The sequence below is a fragment of the Mustela erminea genome, chromosome 7 (genome assembly GCF_009829155.1).
Source record: "Mustela erminea isolate mMusErm1 chromosome 7, mMusErm1.Pri, whole genome shotgun sequence".
In the NCBI taxonomy this organism is placed as follows: domain Eukaryota; kingdom Metazoa; phylum Chordata; class Mammalia; order Carnivora; family Mustelidae; genus Mustela; species Mustela erminea.
Genome location: NC_045620.1, coordinates 81,996,740 through 82,018,499, shown reverse-complemented (window position 1 = coordinate 82,018,499; position 21,760 = coordinate 81,996,740). Strand labels below are relative to the sequence as shown.

The 21,760-nt window shown below is 34.9% G+C and overlaps 1 protein-coding gene across 13 annotated transcripts in view; it reads right to left on the bottom strand.

Annotated features, from left to right (window-relative positions):
• Nucleotides 1–21,760, bottom strand: part of EHBP1 (EH domain binding protein 1) — a 367,874-nt gene that overhangs the window by 185,640 nt on the left and 160,474 nt on the right. For all 13 annotated transcript variants that reach the window (XM_032353634.1, XM_032353639.1, XM_032353635.1 and 10 more), the window contains 2 exons: nt 14,381–14,562; nt 11,764–11,903 (listed from right to left, as the gene is read on the bottom strand). In XM_032353634.1, the coding sequence (XP_032209525.1) occupies nt 11,764–11,903; nt 14,381–14,562 (322 nt within the window). The remainder of the gene's footprint in view (nt 1–11,763; nt 11,904–14,380; nt 14,563–21,760) is intronic.

Genomic DNA, 21,760 nt, shown 5'->3' with positions numbered 1-21,760 from the left:
AGATTATCACACTGAACCAAAAAGGTAGTTGGGGTGGTGGCATTAAGAGTAGGTGATGTCTTCCTTTTGAAAAAGACTGTAGCTGAGTTAAAAGAAGAAAAAATAAACTGCCTAGAGATAGAACTTACCTGCAAATCTTGTAGCATCCTCATTGTTCTCTCTAAAGCATAACAATATTCAGTACAGTTCTATCTCATTTTAAGATGGTCTAAGAGGGTAACCTTTCAGCTTCCTGGCAGAATCATGGTTCAAAAAATATCATTTTTCTCACAGGCTCAGGTCCATAAATATTTGATTTATGGATATAACTAATGGGTTTAATAATATGATTTTTAATCCCAGGGTGCATCACAATGGAGAAAGGAGGAGCTACTTAAAGCAGAAAAGACAACATTGAGAAGTCTGTCCCTAGGACCTCCAACACCTCCCTCTTAATTAATTAGTAAACCTTAGTAGCGTAGTAATATGATCAAGTTCCTCCCAATTTTTTAGATACGCCCCTCAACCATCATCAGCCTTTTCTAGTTTAGTCAGACTCTCTTAATCCTCGTAAGAAAACAACTTTAGAACAGTAGTCAACAATTTCTCGCCTACCATTCGTTCTTCAACTCATTGCACCTTTTTTATTTCCACCTTTACCCATCCCCTTTTCCAAAACTGCTCTCAGGTCACCACTGTATAGTCTAGATGGCAAGTACACTAGATACCTGTCAGCTCTTATCATACTTGAACTCTGTATGAATAAATGTGATTAGCCCTTCCTTCCTTGAAATTCCTTCCAGGACAATAGTACCACCTGGTTTTCTCCTATCTCTTTGATAGTTCTGTCTTGGTCTCATTTAATAGTAACTATTCTTCCCTCTACCTTTTAAATATTATCTTAAATATTATCTATTCCCTAGAACTCCATCATAGGTCTTATTTTTTTTTTCTCCCTAAATTTGCTCTTTCTGGAAAAATTCATCTACTCTCCTGGCTTAACCTAACACAGAAATGCAGATTCATTTGACTACTGGGCACTTTCACCCTAATGACCTGAGACATTCCCCTCACACACTTACACAAAAAATGGAATTAAATAGCTGTGTATCTATTTCATGTTCGTCTTTTATCTGTGAAACAGCAGTTTTTAGCATGGCTGGAACTTAACACATGTGAATGAATGAAGGAGTGAATGAACTGAATGAGTCATAATAATTGGCATCATATTTGTAGAGTCAGAAATACCTGTATTTTTAAATCATATATGTTTATCTATATGTCTATCTATGTATCCATACATGTATCTAGCTATATTTCATTTACCTATCTAAGTGTTATAGTTTAAGCCATCACACCAAAATTTGGTGGCTTTAAACAAGTTACTATCCCTCACACTTCTATGGGTTGACTGGACTCAGTGGGGTGGTTTATTACAGTTAGATGGTGGCTGGGGCTGAAGTCATTTAAAAGTTTAAACTGGACTTGATATCCAAAATAGGTTCTGTACTTGCATGTTTGGTATTTCAGTTGAGAAAGCAGGAACAAGTGGATGCTGGCCATGCATATCTCTCTCCCAAAGTGTCCTGTCCACATAGCTAATTTGTAGTTCCTCTCAGCATAGCATTTCAGGATAGCTGGACTTTTTTACATGGCAGCTGGCTTTCCCCCAAGCATTCTTTATAAGAGGGCCAGGCAGATGATATGAGGCACTTTATGACTTAGCTTTTTAAGTTACAAAGTGTCACTTTAGGGCTAGCCCAGATGTAAGAGAGAAGACTACCAAAGGACATGAATCATAGGAAGAATGGTTCACTGGAGACAATCTTTGGAGACTAGCTATCACACCAATCAATAAATCAGCAAGTTGAAAAGAATTTATTTTCTTACTAATCTAACATCCTTACTTACAAAATTTTTACGTTACCTACCAGTATTTTACAAATGCACATACATGAAAGGCACAAACTTTAAATTATGTAATTCAAAGAATTTTGATAAATGTATACACCCATGTAACCCAAGATCCAGGACATTTGCATCACCCCCTTGAGTTTTCTCATGCCTCTTTTCTTTTAAAGATTTATTTACTTATTTATTTATTTGACAGAGAGAGAAATCACAAGTAGGCGGAGAGTCAGGCAGAGAGAGAGAGAGAAGCAGGCTCCCGCTGAGCAAAGAGCCCGATGCGGGGCTCGATCCCAGGACACTGAGACCATGACCTGAGCCGAAGGCAGCGGCTTAATCCACTGAGCCACCCAGGCGCCCCTTCTCATGCCTCTTTTCAATCAATCCCCAAACCCACAGGCTAACACCATCACACAGGATTGGTTTTTGCTTCTTCCAGAACTTCACACAAATGGACTTATTATATTCGGCATAATGGTTTTGAAATACATGCATGATGTTTAACATAACTGTTCATTTTTATTGAAAGGCATTCCATTCATGAATATACAGCTGACCCTTGAACATGAGTTTGAACTGTGCAGGTCCACTGATACTAGATTTTTTTCAATTCATACAGTACAGTCCTATAAATAAATGTATGTTCCTCATGACTTTCTTCATAACATTTTCTTTTTTCTAGCTTACTTTATTCTAAGAATACAGTATATAATACATATAAAACAAGGGTTAATCGATTGTTTATATTATCAATAAGGCTTTTGGTTAATAGTAGGCTATTAGTAGTTGAGTTTATGGGGAGTTAAAAAGTTATAATGGATTTTCAACTATCCAGGGAGTTGACACCCCTCACCCCCACCTTGTTCAAGGGTCAACTATACTACAGTTCATTTAGCCACTGCCCTATTGATGTATACCTGAGCTGTTTCTAGTTCAGTGCTACTATGAATAAAAATGCTATGAACATTTTTGTACAAATCTTTTTTGTGGCCATGTGTTTTCATTTTTTTTGGATAAACATCAAGGAGTGGAACTGCTGGGTCAGAGGTAGCATATGTTTAGTGTTACAAGAAATTTTCAAGTGATCATACCATTCGTTACATACTTACCAAAAATGGATGAAAGTTCCAGTTAGTGCACATCCTTGCCAATATTTAGTATTGCTAGTCTTAAATTATAACCATTCTACTGGGTTGGAATTATAATCTCATTGTGATTTTAACCTGCTTCACAAAGTCATGCTGAGAACATTTTCATGGGATTATTGGCCAGTGATACAGCTTTCTTTGGGGACCACATATACAATTTTTTGCCCATTTTCTTAAAAAACAGGGTTGGAGCACCTGTTTTGCTCAGTCAGTAGGGCATGCAACTCTAAATCTTGGGGTTGAAAAGTCTAGCCCCATGTTGAGTGTCAAGGTTACCTAAAATAAAATCTTTTAAAAAAACATTTTTAAAAATGGGGTTGTGTTTTTACTACTGAGATGTCTAACATTTAAAAAAAATCTATTCTGAATGTAAGACTTGTCCGATATCTACTTGGTGAATATTTTCTTCTGGCCTATGACTTACCTAAACATTTTCTCAATTATCTCTTTTGATGAGCATGAGTTTTTAATTTTGATGAAAGTTAATTTATCAAAATTTTCTTTCATGTTTACTCACCTATGTCTTATGTATGAACCCTCTGTCTGCCCTCAGGTCATAAAGACACTGTTCTTTTTGTTTTTTTTTTTTTCCCTCCCCAGAAGCTTTATTGTTCTAGCCTTTGCATTTAGGTCTATGATCAACCTTGAATTAATGTTTGTATATCATGGAAGGTAGGAATTGAGACTCATCTTTTCCACACAGACATCTGGGTACTTCAAAATAATCTATTGAAAAGACTTTCCTTTCCACACTGAATTATGCTGCACCTTTGCTGAAAATTGGACAAATAAGTTTTGGATCTATTTCAGAACTTTCTGTTTCATTTCACTGTTCTATGCCAAGACCATACCATATTGATTACTATACCTTCATAGTAAATCTTGCTGTCAAGCAGTATTAATATTATGATGCTGTTCTTTTTCAAAACTGTATTGTTATTCAAGTCTTTTGCATTTCCAAATACATTTCAGAGTCAGCTTTTCAATTTGTTTTGTTTGTTTGGTTTGTTTTTTAAGCCAGCTAGGATTATGATTGGCACTGGGTTGAATCTATAGATTGACTTGGGGAGGACTGAAATCTTAACTATATTGAGTCTTCTCATCTATAAGTGTAGAATATTTCTCTATTTATTAAGGTCTTCTGTAATTACCTTCAATATTGTGTTACAGTTTTCAATGTGGAGGTTTTTCTACATCTTTTGTTAAATTTATTTCTAACTATTTACAGACTTTTTAACCTCAACTGTAAATGGAATTATTTTGCTAATTTCATTTCCCAAATGTTTATTGTTCATATACAAAAATACAGATTTTTCGATATTAATCTTGTATCCTATGACATTGCTAGGATATCCAGTATCATGTTAAACACAAGTGGCGAAAGCAAACATCTTTGTCTCATTCCCAGTCTTAGGAGAGAAGTATTCAGTATTTTACCATAATATATGATATTAGCTGTAGCTTTTCATTAATGTTCTTTTATCAAAATGAAGAAATTCCCTTACATTGAAATCTTGCTGAGAAACTTGGTACTCAATTTTGTCAAACACTTCTTTATGTATCTATTGAGGAGATAACATGGTTTTTCTCTTTTATTCTGTTACCGTGGTTAAACCAACCTCGCATTCCCAGGACAAATCCTCAGAGATGCATTATCAGTACTTAGAATATTCATTGTTTTCTGGCTCCTCCCCTAAATACTGGAGCACTTTCAACTTTTTCTTCAGAGCTCTTATTTCCATTCTGGCCTTGTCAGATAGGCTCTCAGTGTCACCAGAATTCTCCTGGAGTTTCCTAGGGAGGCAGGGAGCCTTAGAGAATGTTCAGTTGTCATTAGTACAAACAAAACAAAATTAATTAGGGTTTAACAGTGACATAGAAAGGAGGCTGAAGTTGTAATCTGTATCTCCTGCCACTTCTGGTCTCTGAGTCGACATATTTGAGTTCTGAACACAAGGAGGAGATATTCTTACCATCTTTGGTCTCTCTTCCTACCATCTCAAATTCCTTTAAAAAGGTGGTAGTTGTGATACCTTATCAACTTTTTAGCTCAAGGGATCATAAATGCCCCCAGCTCTCTGATTTTACCCTGTTTTCAAACCTCAATACCTAATAATAGGAGCAGTATTCCAGAAATTCTTATCCTTTATAAAGAACTGCAAAATAGATGGCCATTTTTATTCTACTATTTTATAGAGCCCACAGCAAGCCTATGATTTTGCACATTAATATCCTAGTTACTGGAGAGTAAATGGTGAGATATAAACCAGAAGCAAATTAATGAATGTATTATTCTCTGACCAGAGTCCCAAGTTCATTCTGAGAGACCTTCTACTCAAAGGAGAAAGACCTATTTTTTCCCCAATCATAGTCCTAGTGAGTAGGACATGTAATGTTAGAGGGCTAAGGCATCCCATAATCAACCTTGGCTCTTCAAATATGAACTGTTAATCTCCTCTACTACCATCTATGCTTAAGATTATATTCTCTGAAATTAGCCAATATGTCACTCTTCCTCCTCCCAAATTAACTTTACAAACTATAGGAAATGGAGTAATAAACACCAGACAATAGTGCTTATGGTAAAAATGATTTTAATTTATAAACTGCATCTGGATGGGAAGACAATGAATGGACTATATATCCGATGGAAGGTCACAGTTTTGGGCTTCTGTGATTGTGGACTCTTTTAACTACGCATTTCGGTTATAGAAACCCTGGAAACTATACCTATTAAATGTTTCAAAAGATACCAGCTCTTGTGCAGCATGGAGTCTAAACCAAGGCAATCCCTGCTTCTAACTATGTGGACTTGTCTCCTTGTACCTAAGCTGTCATGTGGAGACAGAGGTAAAAAAAAATGGGACCTGGGATGATTTGAGGACTCCAGTGGAAACAGAATGCTCTGCTGGCATGCTGTTGTGTTTCTGTGTTTCCAATATCTTTCTCTAGGTGTATCTAATGCTTAGTCTGAATATCTGGTTGAACCTAAGTAAAACCCTTGGTTATCTTTGCTACAGCTTTAAGTATACTGGTATCTTTCCGGTATTTCACAATGTCTGAGTTTCTCCAATAATGCTCTGCTATAAACTGCTTCAGTTGAATGTGACTTTCTGAGCTGTATTCAACAGGACATTGTTATTTATGGAGGAATCTTTTTTCTCTTCTTGTTATGTGTGCAGAAATTCAACAGAAATCCTAAAGATGGTCATACTGCCATATAGCGGTTCATGAATTCTGAAGTTGCCATATGTAGACAGAGGCACTGATTGTTTTAAAGCCATACATGTTTTCTAATACTGCCTATAATAAACTATCCCATTAATAGGCTTTGTTTCTCCATCTCCAAGGTCTATTATTCCCACTACATTTCACTGATTCTTCTAATTGTAATTCAACACTTCCTTGCCCATTTACTGGTGCTGCACCTCTTAGTAGAACACACTTGTACATAACAGTATCAATAAAAGGTTTCTGTTCTAAAACATGTTTTCAGTTAGCAGTGAATTTTGTCTCAGACAGAACAGAATAGAGATTTTTGATCAATCCAAGTATAGATATCACGAATTTTTATTTACCTTATAGCAAAGACTAATTTCAGAATATTTGTTAATTACTATTGATCTCACAGCAATATTCCATAAGAAATCACTGACTAAATGATGAGCCTCTAGATATCAATCTAAAGTATCACAAAATAATTGTGATACTCTGTTCCCTCAAGAAGTTTGCAGCTTAGTTGGGAAATAATATACCCATATAATTTTTATTGATATGTGATTGCATTTTATGCATTTATATTACAATATACAGATATAATTAATAGAGATGAAATTTAAAATAATGATTCCTTCCTCCATAAACATTCTGTCAGCAATTTCAAACCTGCAAGGAAGAGCTAATATAAGCTGCGTTTAAACTACTGCCACTTTAGGGCGCCTGGGTGGCTCAGTGGATTGGGCCTCTGCCTTCGGCTCGGGTCATAACCTTGGGGTCCTGGGACTATGGTCCGAGTTGGGCTCTCTGCTCGGCGGGGAGCCTGCTTCCCCCTGTCTCTCTGCCTGCTTCTCTGCCTATTTTGATCTCTCTCTCTGTGTCAAATAAATAAATAAAATCTTAAAAAAAAAAAAAAGATTTCTTAGGGGGGAAAAAAAAAAACTACTGCCACTTTAACCAATAAATAAAAATACCCACCATACTTTATTTGTACCATGTTTATAAAATGCACTTTTTGTTTAGTCCTAACCTATTGCTTTAACATTACTGTTGTTAAATTTTAATATCTTTTCAACTATCTTAAAACTACTTTACCAAAACATTTTTAGAGTGGTAGTGCTGGTGCTAAAAAAAAATTTCTGAAAGATAATAAGTTTGGAATGGAATTTACATGTGCTAAAAAATGCAACTAAGGATGCCAAACAACTGCCATAACATGGTGCTATTAATTTAAGTGACTATATTCTGCAAATATAATAGAGAAAAAAAAAGTAACATCAAAGGAAAAATATGCTACAATGACTGTGGATTGACTTAAGAGCATGCATCTAATCACCACTGTTTCCATCTACCCTTACTCCCTCAACACACATTTTGCATTCATTACTTTTAGAAAACTAGTCTTGAATTATTTAAGGTTTGAATTATGTCTCCTCCAGATCACATGCCTTCCATAAAATGGGACCACTCCACCCTGAATAAGGTGGTACATGAGTAAAGGTCAAATAAATGGAGCAATATAATAAGCAAGAGTGATCAGTATGGGCTTAAATAGGAAATGGAAGTCCCTTCATTGATTTATGGCCTTTCAGTTAACACATCTTAAATTCTCAATATGTTCTAGACAATGTGCCAGAAGCTAGAGTTGAAAAATTACTAGAACGTAGTCTCTACCTTGAACAATTTCAGAAAATGGGGAAAAGAAATACATACATAAATAACAACACAAAAATAGTACTTGGATCATCACAAGTTGCATTAAAACAACTTCTCTGATTAGGGTCAGAGGATTTTAGGCTAGAAAGCTATTCCTCCTACAAAAATTTTATTTAGTTTTATTATTTTATTTTATTTTCCAGTGTTCCAAAATTCATTGTTTATGCACCACACCCAGTGCTCCATGCAATATGAATTTTAGAAAATAAGGTGTATGTGTATGATTAGGCAATAAGGGTTACTTGTTGAAATGCTTGTTGAAATCTTAATTCCCAGTGTGATGGTATTAGGAGGTGGAACTTTTGGGAGAGGATTAGGTCATGAGGACAGAGCCTTCATGATATTAATGCCCTTCTACAGGGGGCCGGCCCCAAAGAGATCCCTTTCCCCATTCCACCAAGTGAGGAATACAACAAGAGGTCTGTGACCCAGAAGAGGGCCCTCATAAGGTACCTATCTATGGTATTTTATTGTAGCAGCCCAAACAGACTAAGACAAGGGTTTAGCTATAAACTCTAATTATTACTCAATATTTTCATTATATATATCAAAAATAATGTCCTTTCTTTTCCTTTCAATACCACCATAAAACTTCTGACATATTGTTATAACCGTTTTTTTCCCCACTGCTGTGATCTTTTGATTACAATTTACAACACTGCCCAAAACAGCTATGAAAATATGTGGTTTTTTAAAATTCCTACTTATGGTACTAGTGTCTAGCTGAGATTTAGTTTTAAGCAAAAGCCATCTATGAAGAACAAACCACTTCCTCCAACTTAAAGATCAAATTATATCCTACTGCAGTTATAAACATTCATGCTGTAAGAAAATGCCTATATTTGTAAATAGTACAACAGTAGCACAGGGGCTGGAATGATCAAGCTTAAGTGGGCATGAAATGTTTCCCAGAGTACGTGTCAATAAAATAAAATTTTGAAAGATAGGTAAAAAGTCACCAGTGGTGGTAGAGGAAGGTAATTAATGTATCCTTCCTGAAGTACGTCAGCTAGCCAAATAAAGAACTCAAAGATAGTTAACACATGGCATTTTTAAAAAGTACTGTATAGGGGTACAGTACAACCCACCCAGGCTCAGTGGGTTAAAGCCTCTGCCTTCGGCTCAGGTCATGATCCCAGGGTCCTGGGATGGAGCCCCACATCAGGCTCTCTGCTCCGCAGGGAGCCTGCTGCCTGCCTCTCTGCCTACTTGTGATCTCTGTCTGTCAAATAAATAAATAAAAATCTTAAAAAAAAAGAAGTACTGTATAATGGTTGCTGGCATCAATCACAATCATAATATAAATGTCTGCATATATTACTAAAAATCCAAAATATTATTGAAATAAACATAATAGCCAGGAAGGGCTAGACAGAGAGGTTTGAATAAAGAGAATATAATATTGAATCTCTCATCTTACATAAGGAAAGTCAACATACTGTTTTATTCATTTATTTATTTTTTAAAGACTTTATTTTTAAGTACTCTCTACACACAATGTGGGGCTCAAACTCATAATCCTGAAATCAAGAGTCACACGCTCTACTAACTGAGACAGCCAGGTACCCCTGTTTAATTTTTAATGTTAGTAGAGAAATATAGGTTCATTTATTTATCCATCTGGCTTATTTATCTTAGAGGATAGTATACTAAAATGAAAATAAAATGTGTTAACTTCCAAATTACTCTATTTACAAATGCTTAAATAAAGAACATTTGAGAATGGTAAGATTTAAGGGGTGGATGGGAAAAAAGTAGTAAGAAAATTCCCAAATAAAAGTATAAATAAAGTAGTAACTGAAATTAAGTATGTAGTTATCAAAAATATAACTATCAAGGACAAAGAATATAAAAACATATAAACCAAATACTGTTTATAAGAGAAGCACTGAATACAGGTTAAAAGGAAAGTAATAAATGCACCAGGAAAATACTAAAAAAAAAAAAAAAAGCAAGCATGCGTTATAAATATTAACATCAGGCAAATTTCTCAGCATAAGGCATTAAATCGGGCAAATCAAATTATAATCCATAATGAAACTAGTAGAAAATTAACTTTTATGCACTTAGGAATTAAGCACTGAAATTCTCTTTCACAGATGAACTATACAAAAAAGAATATAAATGACTAAAAAATTAAGGTTTGGTCTAATAAATATATGCTGAATCAACAAATAGAATATACATGTAAAAAGATATTTATGGAAAATTTACAAAAATAGATCATATATCTAGACTATTCTGAAGACTTTCAAACTTCACCTCACTTATCTGAGATTGAAGTTTGAAAGTCTTCAGAATTTTATTTGAATAAATTTAAACAAAGAAACAAACTATAAAGCCCATGATAAAATACATTCTCCTAAACAACCTTGGGTTGAAGAAATCAAAATGCCAATCATACATTAGAAAATATTAATTTACAAAATTTGTAGAGGACAAAACATCCATCTTTGCATACAAGTCTGTTCAATTCTTTATAATAAATTTCTAGAAATGGAGAGGAAATGAGTATTACGAGAATTCAGAAAGTCAAGGAAATTTTTGGCTAAGGAGGTAAATGGGTCGTGTGATTAATGAAAATTCTCCCTAACACTAACTACCATTATGATAGTAATAGTTGGGGTTGAGCCAAGAGATGTCTGGCAAAGTGTCAAGAATTTGGAAACATTCACCAATAGGCAAGTACATGACAGAAGTCAAGGAATAGCAACACAAAAATTCAGAACAATTCATTAGCTGAAAGAAGTATGTATATTGTGCTTTTCACTCTAATAATAAAGGTATAACATCAATTCTGTAAGTATGGTAGCCAGATTATCAGTATTTACTGACCACTTAATACAATGAGATTCTAACCACTTATCATCTTAGTAGTGTGATCAAACCAGCCATAAAGAATACCTACATGGAAGCTTTTAGATATAAGGATACATAAGATATATACAAATTAAAAAAAAAATGTGCCATAATTTATGTGAATAAATGCACATGAGCTAGAAGAAGGTAGACAATTCATCTTGTCCTGACACCCTTAAAGATCTTTACTTAAAAGAAGGTTTTAAGTAAAACCTTAACCCACTGGGTGGCTCAGTAGGTTAAGCTCCTGCCTTCCGCTCAGGTCATGATCTTAGGGTCCTGGGATGGAGCCTCTCTGCCCACCAGGGAGCCTGCTTCCCTCTCCCCCTCTGCCTGTCTCTCTGCCTACTTGTGATCTCTGTCTGTCAAATAAATAAATAAAATCTTAAAAAAAAAAAAAAGAAGAAGAAGAAGAAGAAGGTTCATCCTTAAACTCACAAAAGTGTGAACATATGTAGGCTACTTTATACTATAATCAGTAGACCCACTGAAGTTTTGTTTTTTGTTTTTTGTTTTTAATATTTATTTATTTGAGAGGCAGAGAGAGAGCATGAGAGAAGAGGAAGTCAGTGGGAGAAGCAGACTTCTGCTGAGCAGCAAGCCCGATGCGGGACTCGATCCCGGGACCCCAGGATCATGACTTGAACCGAAGGCAGTCACTTAACCAACTGAGCCACCCAGGTGCCCCAGTCCCACTGAAGTTTTATGCTTTCTTAACTAAGCTTGGACTTGATTTTTAAATTGTGAAAATCTGTACTAACCATCAGTCCATAAAGTTTTCAGAGAGCTAAATGGTATATTATATTAAAACAGCTTTAAGGAAGAAAAAATATTTTGTTAGAAGCATTGTTTTTTCCTGGAAAACAAGAATGAGTTTTAAACTTTGCAAAAGAAAAAAAAAAAGATAAACTTCTATCTCAATGCTAATAAAACCAACCTGTAATTTTTGCTGCCTTTTCCTCTTGGTTCACTCGGTTCTCATCATCATCTTCATTATCTTCTTCAAAGTCATCTAAATTGCCAATGTCAGCCTGCTTCATACTCATTAAACTAGCCAGACTCTGCATGTCTTCATCCCTACATGAATGATTTAAAATTTAATATACAGCTCATGAAATGGCATTGTTTGAAAAAAGATTGCTCAAGAAAATAATACTATAGTCCTTCTTTCAATATGTTAATGAGCCTTTTTAAACAGTTGCCCAAGACTATTGAAAAGTCTAAATTCATTTTTAAATGGTATGTTTAAATAGTAAAAAGCAAACTGGATTAAAAACTAACTGGTTAGGAGTTAGTTTAACTGTGCTGCAGATCTGTTGAAGACTAAAATTTTCTTCATAGGATTAAAGTATGGTTTCCTAATCATTAAACCTGGAAATAAAAACTTGTTTCATCAAACAGTGAGGTAGCTTGCAAATCAATGAGATCTGGACTTTAAAATACTCAAACTTTCAAAGTAAATTAGAATAGAAATTCTTCATCTGAAATTCATGAACCCTTTTGGTTTGGTGAGTAGGAAGAAAAAGAAATGGTAAACCACCATAAATTACATTTAAATCTTATTTAAATCTTATTTAAATGTGCACTTTTCTCAAAGGGGCCAGAACTCCCCAGAAGTTAAGGAACTACTGTAACAGAAAAAAACACCTTGAAGTCTAGCATTTTAAAAATTACAAGATGGGTTGATTCTAAGTTAAATACTATATATTTGATAAAATGTAAAAACGTCTTTATCTTGAAGTATTTTAAGTATATGTGTATACAGTTTACATTAAATACTCCAAATATCAAATACTTTAAGTTTTCTTGATCTATTATTTTCACTTTAAATTTCAAATAAACTACAGTGTATAAAACACATTTCTAATATTATATATGAGCTAAATTTCAATTTTATATACTTCCCTAAAATTCAGAAAGCCAAATTAAGATACTATTTCTCTTACCACAATAAAATAAAAAAAAAAGAAAACTGTTTTGTAAAGAAATGTTCATTAATATTCATTTATTTCCTAAATACAGTGCAACTTTGCAGACTAAACAGGTTTTTAAAATTCTATGCATTTTCTCTCACATAAGGTTAGAGTTAACCAAATTATTTCCCCTTTTAAAAATAAATTCAGTGATACAAAGTTTGAATAAACAAAAAAAGTTGTATTACCTTATAGGAATGCCTTATAAATTGCTCACCTGCCAATGGGGGATAATTTCAAGATACAACATTATTCTTAAAATGTTAACTTGCTTAATTTTACTTCTTTAACTTTAACTTCCTCATATTTTGTATTTTAACCTTGACTATTTTTCTCTGTGCAAGGTTAGGAAGCAAGGAGTGTGGAGGTAGAGAGGGAGTTTAGGGTGTTTTGAGAGAATTCTCCACTGGAATTGAGACATTTGGTTCAACTGAATTCCTCTCACCCAGATTCTCCATGGATCGTGCTGATTCACTTACTGCTGCCCAGTGGAAAGGAGTCCACAATCAAAGGATCTTCTCTGGTTTTGTTTTCTCTCTTCTTCCTGTTTCCTTTCCTTTCGTTTTGACTTGTACTTCAGGGTAAGGTATTTATTTTTAATTTCTCAGTATTTAAGACTAAAATTTAAGGTTCTGAGATGAAAGACTGATTGCTTCCATTCTGTACTGTCTCTCTACCACACTCACTCAAAAGCCAACTTTCCAGAGATGGGGCTTACTGTTATCTACCAAGTCGTTTGCTGCCCTGTAGATGAGTGCCAAACATCTCATCTTGACTGACACACAGAATCCAGTCTAATCAGTCAAGTGAACATGGCCAATTATAGTAATCACATTCCACTGGCTCAAATACATTTAGAACTATGATTTAGATTGGATCAAAATGTTCATAGCTAGTCTCTTCCCCTTACCTTTTAAGCCTAGGCTTAGAATTTCCATTTCTTCCCTTCTTGATCTTCCTCTCCAAACAGGTACTAACCCCTTCATTATACCTCCAACATGTACTCATCCTTGACTTGACTGTATGCAATGACCATGGTGCATATTAGTTTTCTTGCGGCTCCAGGTATGTTTACCTCATTTTATCCAGTTAGAATTTTGCCCTTAGGAGACCAGACCTGGTGCAGGAACTACCGTCATGCAATGCCTATTCAGTGCTTAAGAAGTGATTTTTGAAATGAATAATCATAGCAAATTGTACTTTGCTATACAATTTTTAGAAGGCTGAGCCAGAGAACGTGAATTGGGAAAAGCTCTTCAAACTGAATTGTCTGTACTTGAGAGTACAGTTACTCCCACTGAAGACAATGAAATACAAAACAAATGTGTATGATACCCTAATAACATACAATTTAAAATTTGGAACTTGTTACTTTTATATTACTATTCACTCTCTAGAGTCAAGAGACTATAAATAACAAAGAGTTCATTTAATTTAGCCTCTGAAACAAAGAATGTCAAGAATGACTGGTATGCAGTAGGTTCTTCTCAACTGTTGCCAGTCTACTGACTCAAAAGCTGTTTACATACAGTTTCAAAACACACTCAGAAGCAGCTTGTCTTCTTGACAAAAGAAACTTACGTGGCTTTTCCTTCCCTAAGGAAGATGCAAGATAATGAAAACTGGAGAGTGGCAGAGACAACTTTTTTAGACAATGGCTTGAATTTTAACTTGACATCAGTCTGAGTTGGCATAGGGCTTGCATACTGTTTCATGTTGATGCTGCTAGTAGCAAGAGCTTTCCTTCGACCAGAAGGGGATTCCTGGAAAATGAAAAATAATTCAGAATCTTGGAGTTATTTATTTTACAGCCAAGTAGTTTAAAATAGTACTTTAATAATATGATTAAGTAACAGTTGAAACTTCCCTCCTGAATTCCTGTAATATAAATTTGAAATAAAATTGTGATGAAGTTAAAACTTTTATATCTTTAAATAAGACAGATAAAAATTGGAGAGAGCTGGCCCAGGCAGAAATAAAGACAAACTAAAACAACCGTAAATAGCTCAAAAAAGAAAAAGCAACTAATGCAAACTAGGATAGAAAGTGTCCAGAGTTCCTCCAAAAAAGAGGATCTAGCACAGAGATAGGCATCAAAAGTACTCAAAAGCTGTTTTCCTCCCTTTCATTCTATTTAATGTAACCTAATGATATTTCTCCTCTTCTGAATGCCTCCAATTTTTTATGGAACTCCCAGCCTCTATGGCATTCTAACCTCATTTTTACCTACAGTATCTGAGTTCTATTTATCTTCTAATTTGAGCCTTATTTCTTCTCAGGGGCTTTTCTGGGCACTCCACTCTACATTTCTCTTTCCTTTCCCTCAGGTCACGTTTACTAAGGATGAAACCATTGGTTTCTGGGATGCTATGTCTGTGGCAGACACTGCCAAATGACTCCAGCAGGTCTCAAAATTTTCTACACAGCTATTACCAATTTATCAGAAATGAATATAAAATGAAATCTATTTGCTATCAAGGGTACTTAACATTCTAATAATAAGCTATCTCATTTCAAAATTATTCTTTACAGAATAATAGCTAAGAGAACAATGAAAACAAAACAGCAAAATAATGATTGGGCATTAACTATGTATAAGACACATTGTTGATTCAGGAGTGATATGACGATGATTAAGACATAATCCCTGACTATGTGTTCTAATGGCAAAGGGACATTTTTATATGAAGATGATTTGTAAATCATGTAAATCAGAGACATATACCAGCATTCCTTAGAATTTACTGGTCTGGGAGTTCAGATCTAAAATAAGGCCTAATTTTCAAGCTGTGTGACCTTGAGTAAGTAACCCGAGCCTCACTAACCTCTGGTATAAAAATAAGGAGACTAATCAGAAATCCATTTAAGCTATCAAATTATTCAATTTTCCAACCAAGACAGGAAAAACTACCATTAATCTTTGAATTATTAATAAATCTTTACTTTGTCTTATGATTGACAAACCTGCCTAAAATAAAGAGAGACTAATTTAATCAAAACATTAAACCAGCCTTTTAGAAAAAATTGACATTTCTGCCAGCAGGACAAGTAAAAATGTAATGTAGCATCCCTAAAGAATACCTTGCTTTAAAATGTGGTCTTATCTGTCAGATTATGCACAGCAATATTATACAGAACTATTAGTGCATGTAGATACCTTATGAATGAATTTTAAAAATGCATCAAGTACTTGAGAAGGATTTAAGCCCTCTCAGAAGAAATACTTAAGAATATGCAAATACCCTCAACTGAATCAAGTTGAACAGATGTGACTATCCCAAACAATACAAGTATTCTTTCCCTGGTCGCTACTGTCAATCAAAGAATAAGATTAAGGTCCAAGGTTCTGACAATGTGCAAAATGAAAAAGTATGATCAGGTAGTATCAATTTATTACACTGATACGAACAATAATCTCTTATTGTACCTTTAGAATAGCGAACAACTTTTACATATAATACAGGTTTTAAAGCCTCTGTATTGGAAGCATGACATAGAAACTACGACATATTATTTTTAATTTTGCTAAAAAATCTGTTTCAAAAAGTATATTAATTAATCCCTTGATAATAATTATTTAATTTTATAAGCAAATAAACTATAAAAATTAAGGTAACTTGGAAATGAGCATAATTTTGAAAGCCCAATTGAAGTATAATTCCAACAAAATCCAGAGTTTTGATGATTAACATTCAAATTCATTTTTTAGATAAAAACTGTACAGAAAAGGTTTTTTGCTGAATTCAAGGGGTTTTTAAGCTTTCGGTAAATCAGCGTCTCTGAAACAAGAGAAAATAAAGGCTACTGAATTCTAAACATAATTAGCTGTACCACTTAATTAAGTATTTACTTGCTCAGCAACAATGAAAACAGCCCTTTGTAAAGTCTGGACAGGTGAACAAAACAGAGCCCTTTTGAGTCTACAATATCCATTCCTACTATTAACGCAGGATCTCACTAGAGTCTGTGCTGGGAAAAAAGGTCTGATTGGTATTTCTAGTAATTCTTCACCAAGCCCGCATATTGTTTTCCTCTTTAAAATTAGCTACCCCATAGAAAAGATATTTAAAAAGAACAGTAATGAGAGAAATATAAGGATCTTTCATAGCTCTAACACCAACTCCACGAATCTTCACTTTTTACAACTGAGTTTAAATCTTTACCCACCCAAAATTGATATCATTAACAGTTCTACAAAGAAGAACAAAATATAAGTGTTTGCAGTTGCAAAATGAGCATGTCTTTTACACCCTATGAGCCTTCCAGTAAGGAGTAGGGGCCAGCCAGGCAGAAGGAGTTTAGAGAGAATTACTCATATTGCTGCCAGAGTCCTAAAGCTATTTCATGTCATATGCAAAGTGGAAAAGAGGACGAAATAAGAGGAAAAAATAGTAAAGGACTCTGAGAGAAAGAAAGACAACAAAAGTCAGTAAGAAGTGAGGATTCACGTAAATTTAAAACTAAGTTTTTGTCTCTGGGCCTACATTTAAATATGTTTGTATGAATCTGACAGTATTTAAGGAATTACTTCAAAAATCCTAAAGCTGAAGTTCTTAAATTTTAGTGTTTACTAAAAAACAAAAAACTAGGAGGGCTTTAGACAATCTAGATAACTGGATCCCACCCCCGGAGACCTTAAATTAGCAAAACCAGAGATGGGCTGGGGAATCTAATGCATTTCTAAAAATAATAAGTACCTCCCTTCTCTACTCCCATCCTGCCCCACCCACACCCACACCACTACTACCAGGTGATTCTAATCCAGTTAATCTAAAATCACACTTTCAGAAATACTTTCCCTGGGGCGCCTGGTTGGCTCAGTGGGTTAGGCCGCTGCCTTCGGCTCAGGTCATGATCTTGGGGTCCTGGGATCGAGCCCCACATCGGGCTCTCTGCTCAGTGGGGAGCCTGCTTCCCTCTCTCTCTCTCTCTGCCTGCCTCTCTGCCTACTTGTGATCTCTACCTGTCAAATAAATAAATAAATAAAATCTTTAAAAAAAAGAAAGAAAGAAATACTTTCCCTAAGGAAGTTCTTACATAATAAAATCATTTTACTTAAGAAATCTCACTCTCATTTTTCCCAAGTTCTCTTCTGTAATTAAAAAAAAAAAAAAAAAAGCAAGCCTTAGCTGGGGCGCCAGGGTGGCTCAGTTGGTTAAACCATCTACCTTTGGCTCAGGTCATGATCCCAAGACCCTGGGATGGAGTGCAGTGTTCCCTCTCCCTTAGTATTTTTCTTTTCATTTTGCCAATCTGAGATTATTAAATATTACTTCATTGCATCTTAATTGCATTTCCATGATTATTAATGGCATTGATTATCTTTTCATAGTTTATTGGCCATGTGTTTCCACTTTGTAAAATCTTTTGTAGTTTTTCCTACTGCTGATTATTTTTTTCTTTTTTTCATGAAATTGAAAAATCGCTTTTATTCTGCTATTATGTTCTTCTGGTTTGAGGGTCTTTTAAAATTCTGATTTAGTTAACATACAGTGTTATATTAGTTTCAGGTATACCAATATAGTCCATATTATTACTCAGTGCTCATCAAGAGAAGTGTACTCTTAATTCCCTTCATTTATGTCACCTATATCCCTGCCCTACCTCCCCTCTGGTAACCATCTGTTTGTTCTTTATAGTTAAAGAGTCTGTTTGGAGGCACCTGGGTGGCTCAGTAGGTTAAGTGTCTGCCTTTAGCTCAGGTCATGATCCCAGGGTCCTGAGATAGAGCCCTGCCTCAGGCTCCCTGCTCAGCCGGGAGCCTGCTTCTACTTCTCCTACTCCCCTGTATTCCTTCTCTCACTGTCTCTGTCAAATAAATAAATAAAATCTTTAAAAATATATATTTTGGGATAATTTAAGATTTTTTAAAACCCTTACTCTATTAAAGTGTAATTTGATAGATCTTCTAAAGTTAAAGCAACTCCACATTCCTGGGTAGGGGGACAATATAATCGGGTCCTATTTCCTTTGGGGAGAGGTTTCTTTTTTTCTTTTCTTTTTTTAAGGTTTTATTTATTTATTTGACAGACAGAGATCACAAGTAGGCAGAGAGGCAGGCAGACAGAGAGAGGAAGAAGCAGGCTCCCCGCAGAGTAAAGAGCCCGATGTGGGGCTCGATCTCAGAACCCTGGGATCATGACCTGAGCTGAAGGGAGAGGCCTTTACCCACTGAGCCACCCAGGCGCCCCTTGGGAAAAGTTTCTAATTACAGATACAATTTCTTTAATGATTACAGAAGTATTTAGTGTTTAGTGTCTCCCAAAGCCAGTTCAGATAAATAATTTTCCATCTTGGAATTTATACATTTCATCCAAGGTTTCAAATTTAATGACATAAAGCTTTTTAAAACCTTTTTATTATCTTAATCTCTGCAAAATCTATAGTTTTGTATATTTCTTCATTCTCAATGCATTTTGTGTCTTCTTTCGTTTCTAGATCATTCCTGCTATAAACTGTCCATTTCCTTGTGTTTTCTGAATCAACAACTTTTGGCTTTGCTAATCCTTTCTAGTGAATGGATATTTTCCATTTCTTTCTTTTTTTTTTTTTTTAAGATTTCATTTATTTATTTGAGAGAGAGAAATAGCAAGAGAGAGCATTGGGAGGGAGGAGAGGAGGGAGAGAGCAGGATGCTGGGAGCCTGATACGGGCCTCAATCCCAGAACCCTGGGATCATGACCTGAACTGAAGGCAGACAGTTAACTGACTGAGCCACCCAGGTGCCTGGGATGTTTTCTATCTCAATAGTTTCTGCTCATCTTTACTATTTCCTTCCTCCTACCTTCCTCAGATATATTTTAACTCCTGAATTCTGAGCATTTCTTTTTTCCTGATCTAAGCATTTAAGATGATATATTTCTCTAAGTACTACTTTAACTATATCTTATATTATCAGTTATTCTATAGTTAAATATTTTCTAAGTTTTCATTATAAGTTCTTTGACTCACGTTATAAATTTCCCCATGTCTTTTCATCACTTAATAGGTCACGTCTTTTAGTGCTGTATAATATTCCATTGTCTGAATGTGCCACAGCTTAGCCACTCATCTCCTGAAGGAAACCTTGGTTGCTTCCAAGTTTTGGCAATTATGAATAAAGCTGCTTTAAAACATCCATGAGTAGGTTTTTGTGTGGACAAGGATACACATTTTGTTTAGGTAAATACCAAGTAGTATCACTGCTGGATTGTATGAAAACAGTATGTTTAGTTTTGTAAGAAACTACCAAACTGTTGTCCAAAGTAACTGTACCATTTTGCATTCTTACCAGCAACTGTATGAAAGTTCTTGTTGCTCCACATTCTCACCAGAATTGGATGTTGACAGTGTTCCAGATTTTCACCATTCTAATTAGGTATGTAGCAGTATCTCATTTGTTTTTTTAATTTACATTTCCCTGATAACATGATGTAGAGCATCTTTTCATGTGTCTATTTGCCATCTGTACATCTTCTTTCTTAAAGTTTTTGTTCCATTTTTTAAATTGGGTTGTTTGCTCTTGTGTTGTGTTTTATATATTACAGAAAACATTCCTTTCTTAGATATGTTTTTTGTTAGTTTTTTCTCCTTGTCTGTTGCTTCTCTTCTGCTGTTGACATTGTCTTTCACAAAGCAAGTTTTTAATTTTAATGAAATTATCCATTATTTCTTTCATGGACCATATGTTTCATTTTGTATCTAAAATGGCATCACCATACCCAATGTCATCTAGGTTTTCTCCTGTGTTATCTTCCAGTAGTTTTACAGTTGTGTATTTTACATTTAGCACTGACCCATTTTGAGTTAATTTTTGTGAAGGGTATAAAGTGTCTAGATGCATTTTTGTTTTTTGTTTTGTTTTTGGCATACGGATGCCCAGTTGTTTTAGCACCATTTGTTGAAAAAACTATCTTTGCTTCATTGTATTGTCTTTGCTCCTTTGTCAAAGATCAGTTGACGATATTCATGGGGGTTTATATCTAGGCTCTCTATTCTGTTTCAGTTATGTCTCTTCTTTCACCAAGATTACACAGTATTGATTATTGTAGCTTTATTCAGGTAGTGTCAGTCCTCCAACTTTGTTCCTCTCCTTCAATATTATGTTGATCAGAGTTTTGCATTTCCATATAAATTTTAGAATCAGTTTGTTGATTGATATCAACATAACACCTTCTTGGGATTTTCATTGGGACTGCATTTAATCTATAAGTCAAGTTGGAAACAACAGACATCTTAACACTATTGAGTGTATATATGCGAATCCAGCTATTAAATTGGACATTAGTGATATTTTAGAGAGATATAAACACTTCAAAGAGATTTGTATGAATATAAAACAGTGACAGTCTTATTAAATTGTTTTGGGCACCTGGGTGGCTCAGTTGGTTATACCTCTGACTCTTGATTTTGGCTCTGGTCATGATGTTGGGATTGGGCTCTGTGCTCAACAGGGAGTCTGCTTGAGGTTCTCTCTCTCCATCTCTCTCTGTCCCTCCTCCCACTCTTGCATACGTATGCTCTCTCTCTCAAAAATATAAATAAATGAATCTTTAAAAAATTGTTTTACATCCAGAGTATATAGAAAACAACAAGCATGGATGGGTTCACTTTTGAATTCTATGAAACATTCACATATCTACTTTCATATTCAATCTGTGTGATAAGTTATTTTAGTTGAAGTATATGAAGAAAATCCAGCCTCATACAGATCAACCGTTGGAAAAGACAGGAGTATTTTAATGATGTTTTCAGATAATCTGGGGTTTCCTTTGGTATTATATCAAAACTCCACAAGTGGTACTTTCTTAGAGGTTAACGGTAATGTGGAATTTGAAATCACATTAATAAACTTTTTAAACTCTGTTAAATTAAGATCCAGTGCTCTATCATGCATGTTGAATAGGATTTTAAGTCATGCATGATGTTGTACCTCATACACTTTGGTCCTTGGAAAGCACTGATTCTCTGAATTATGCAGGT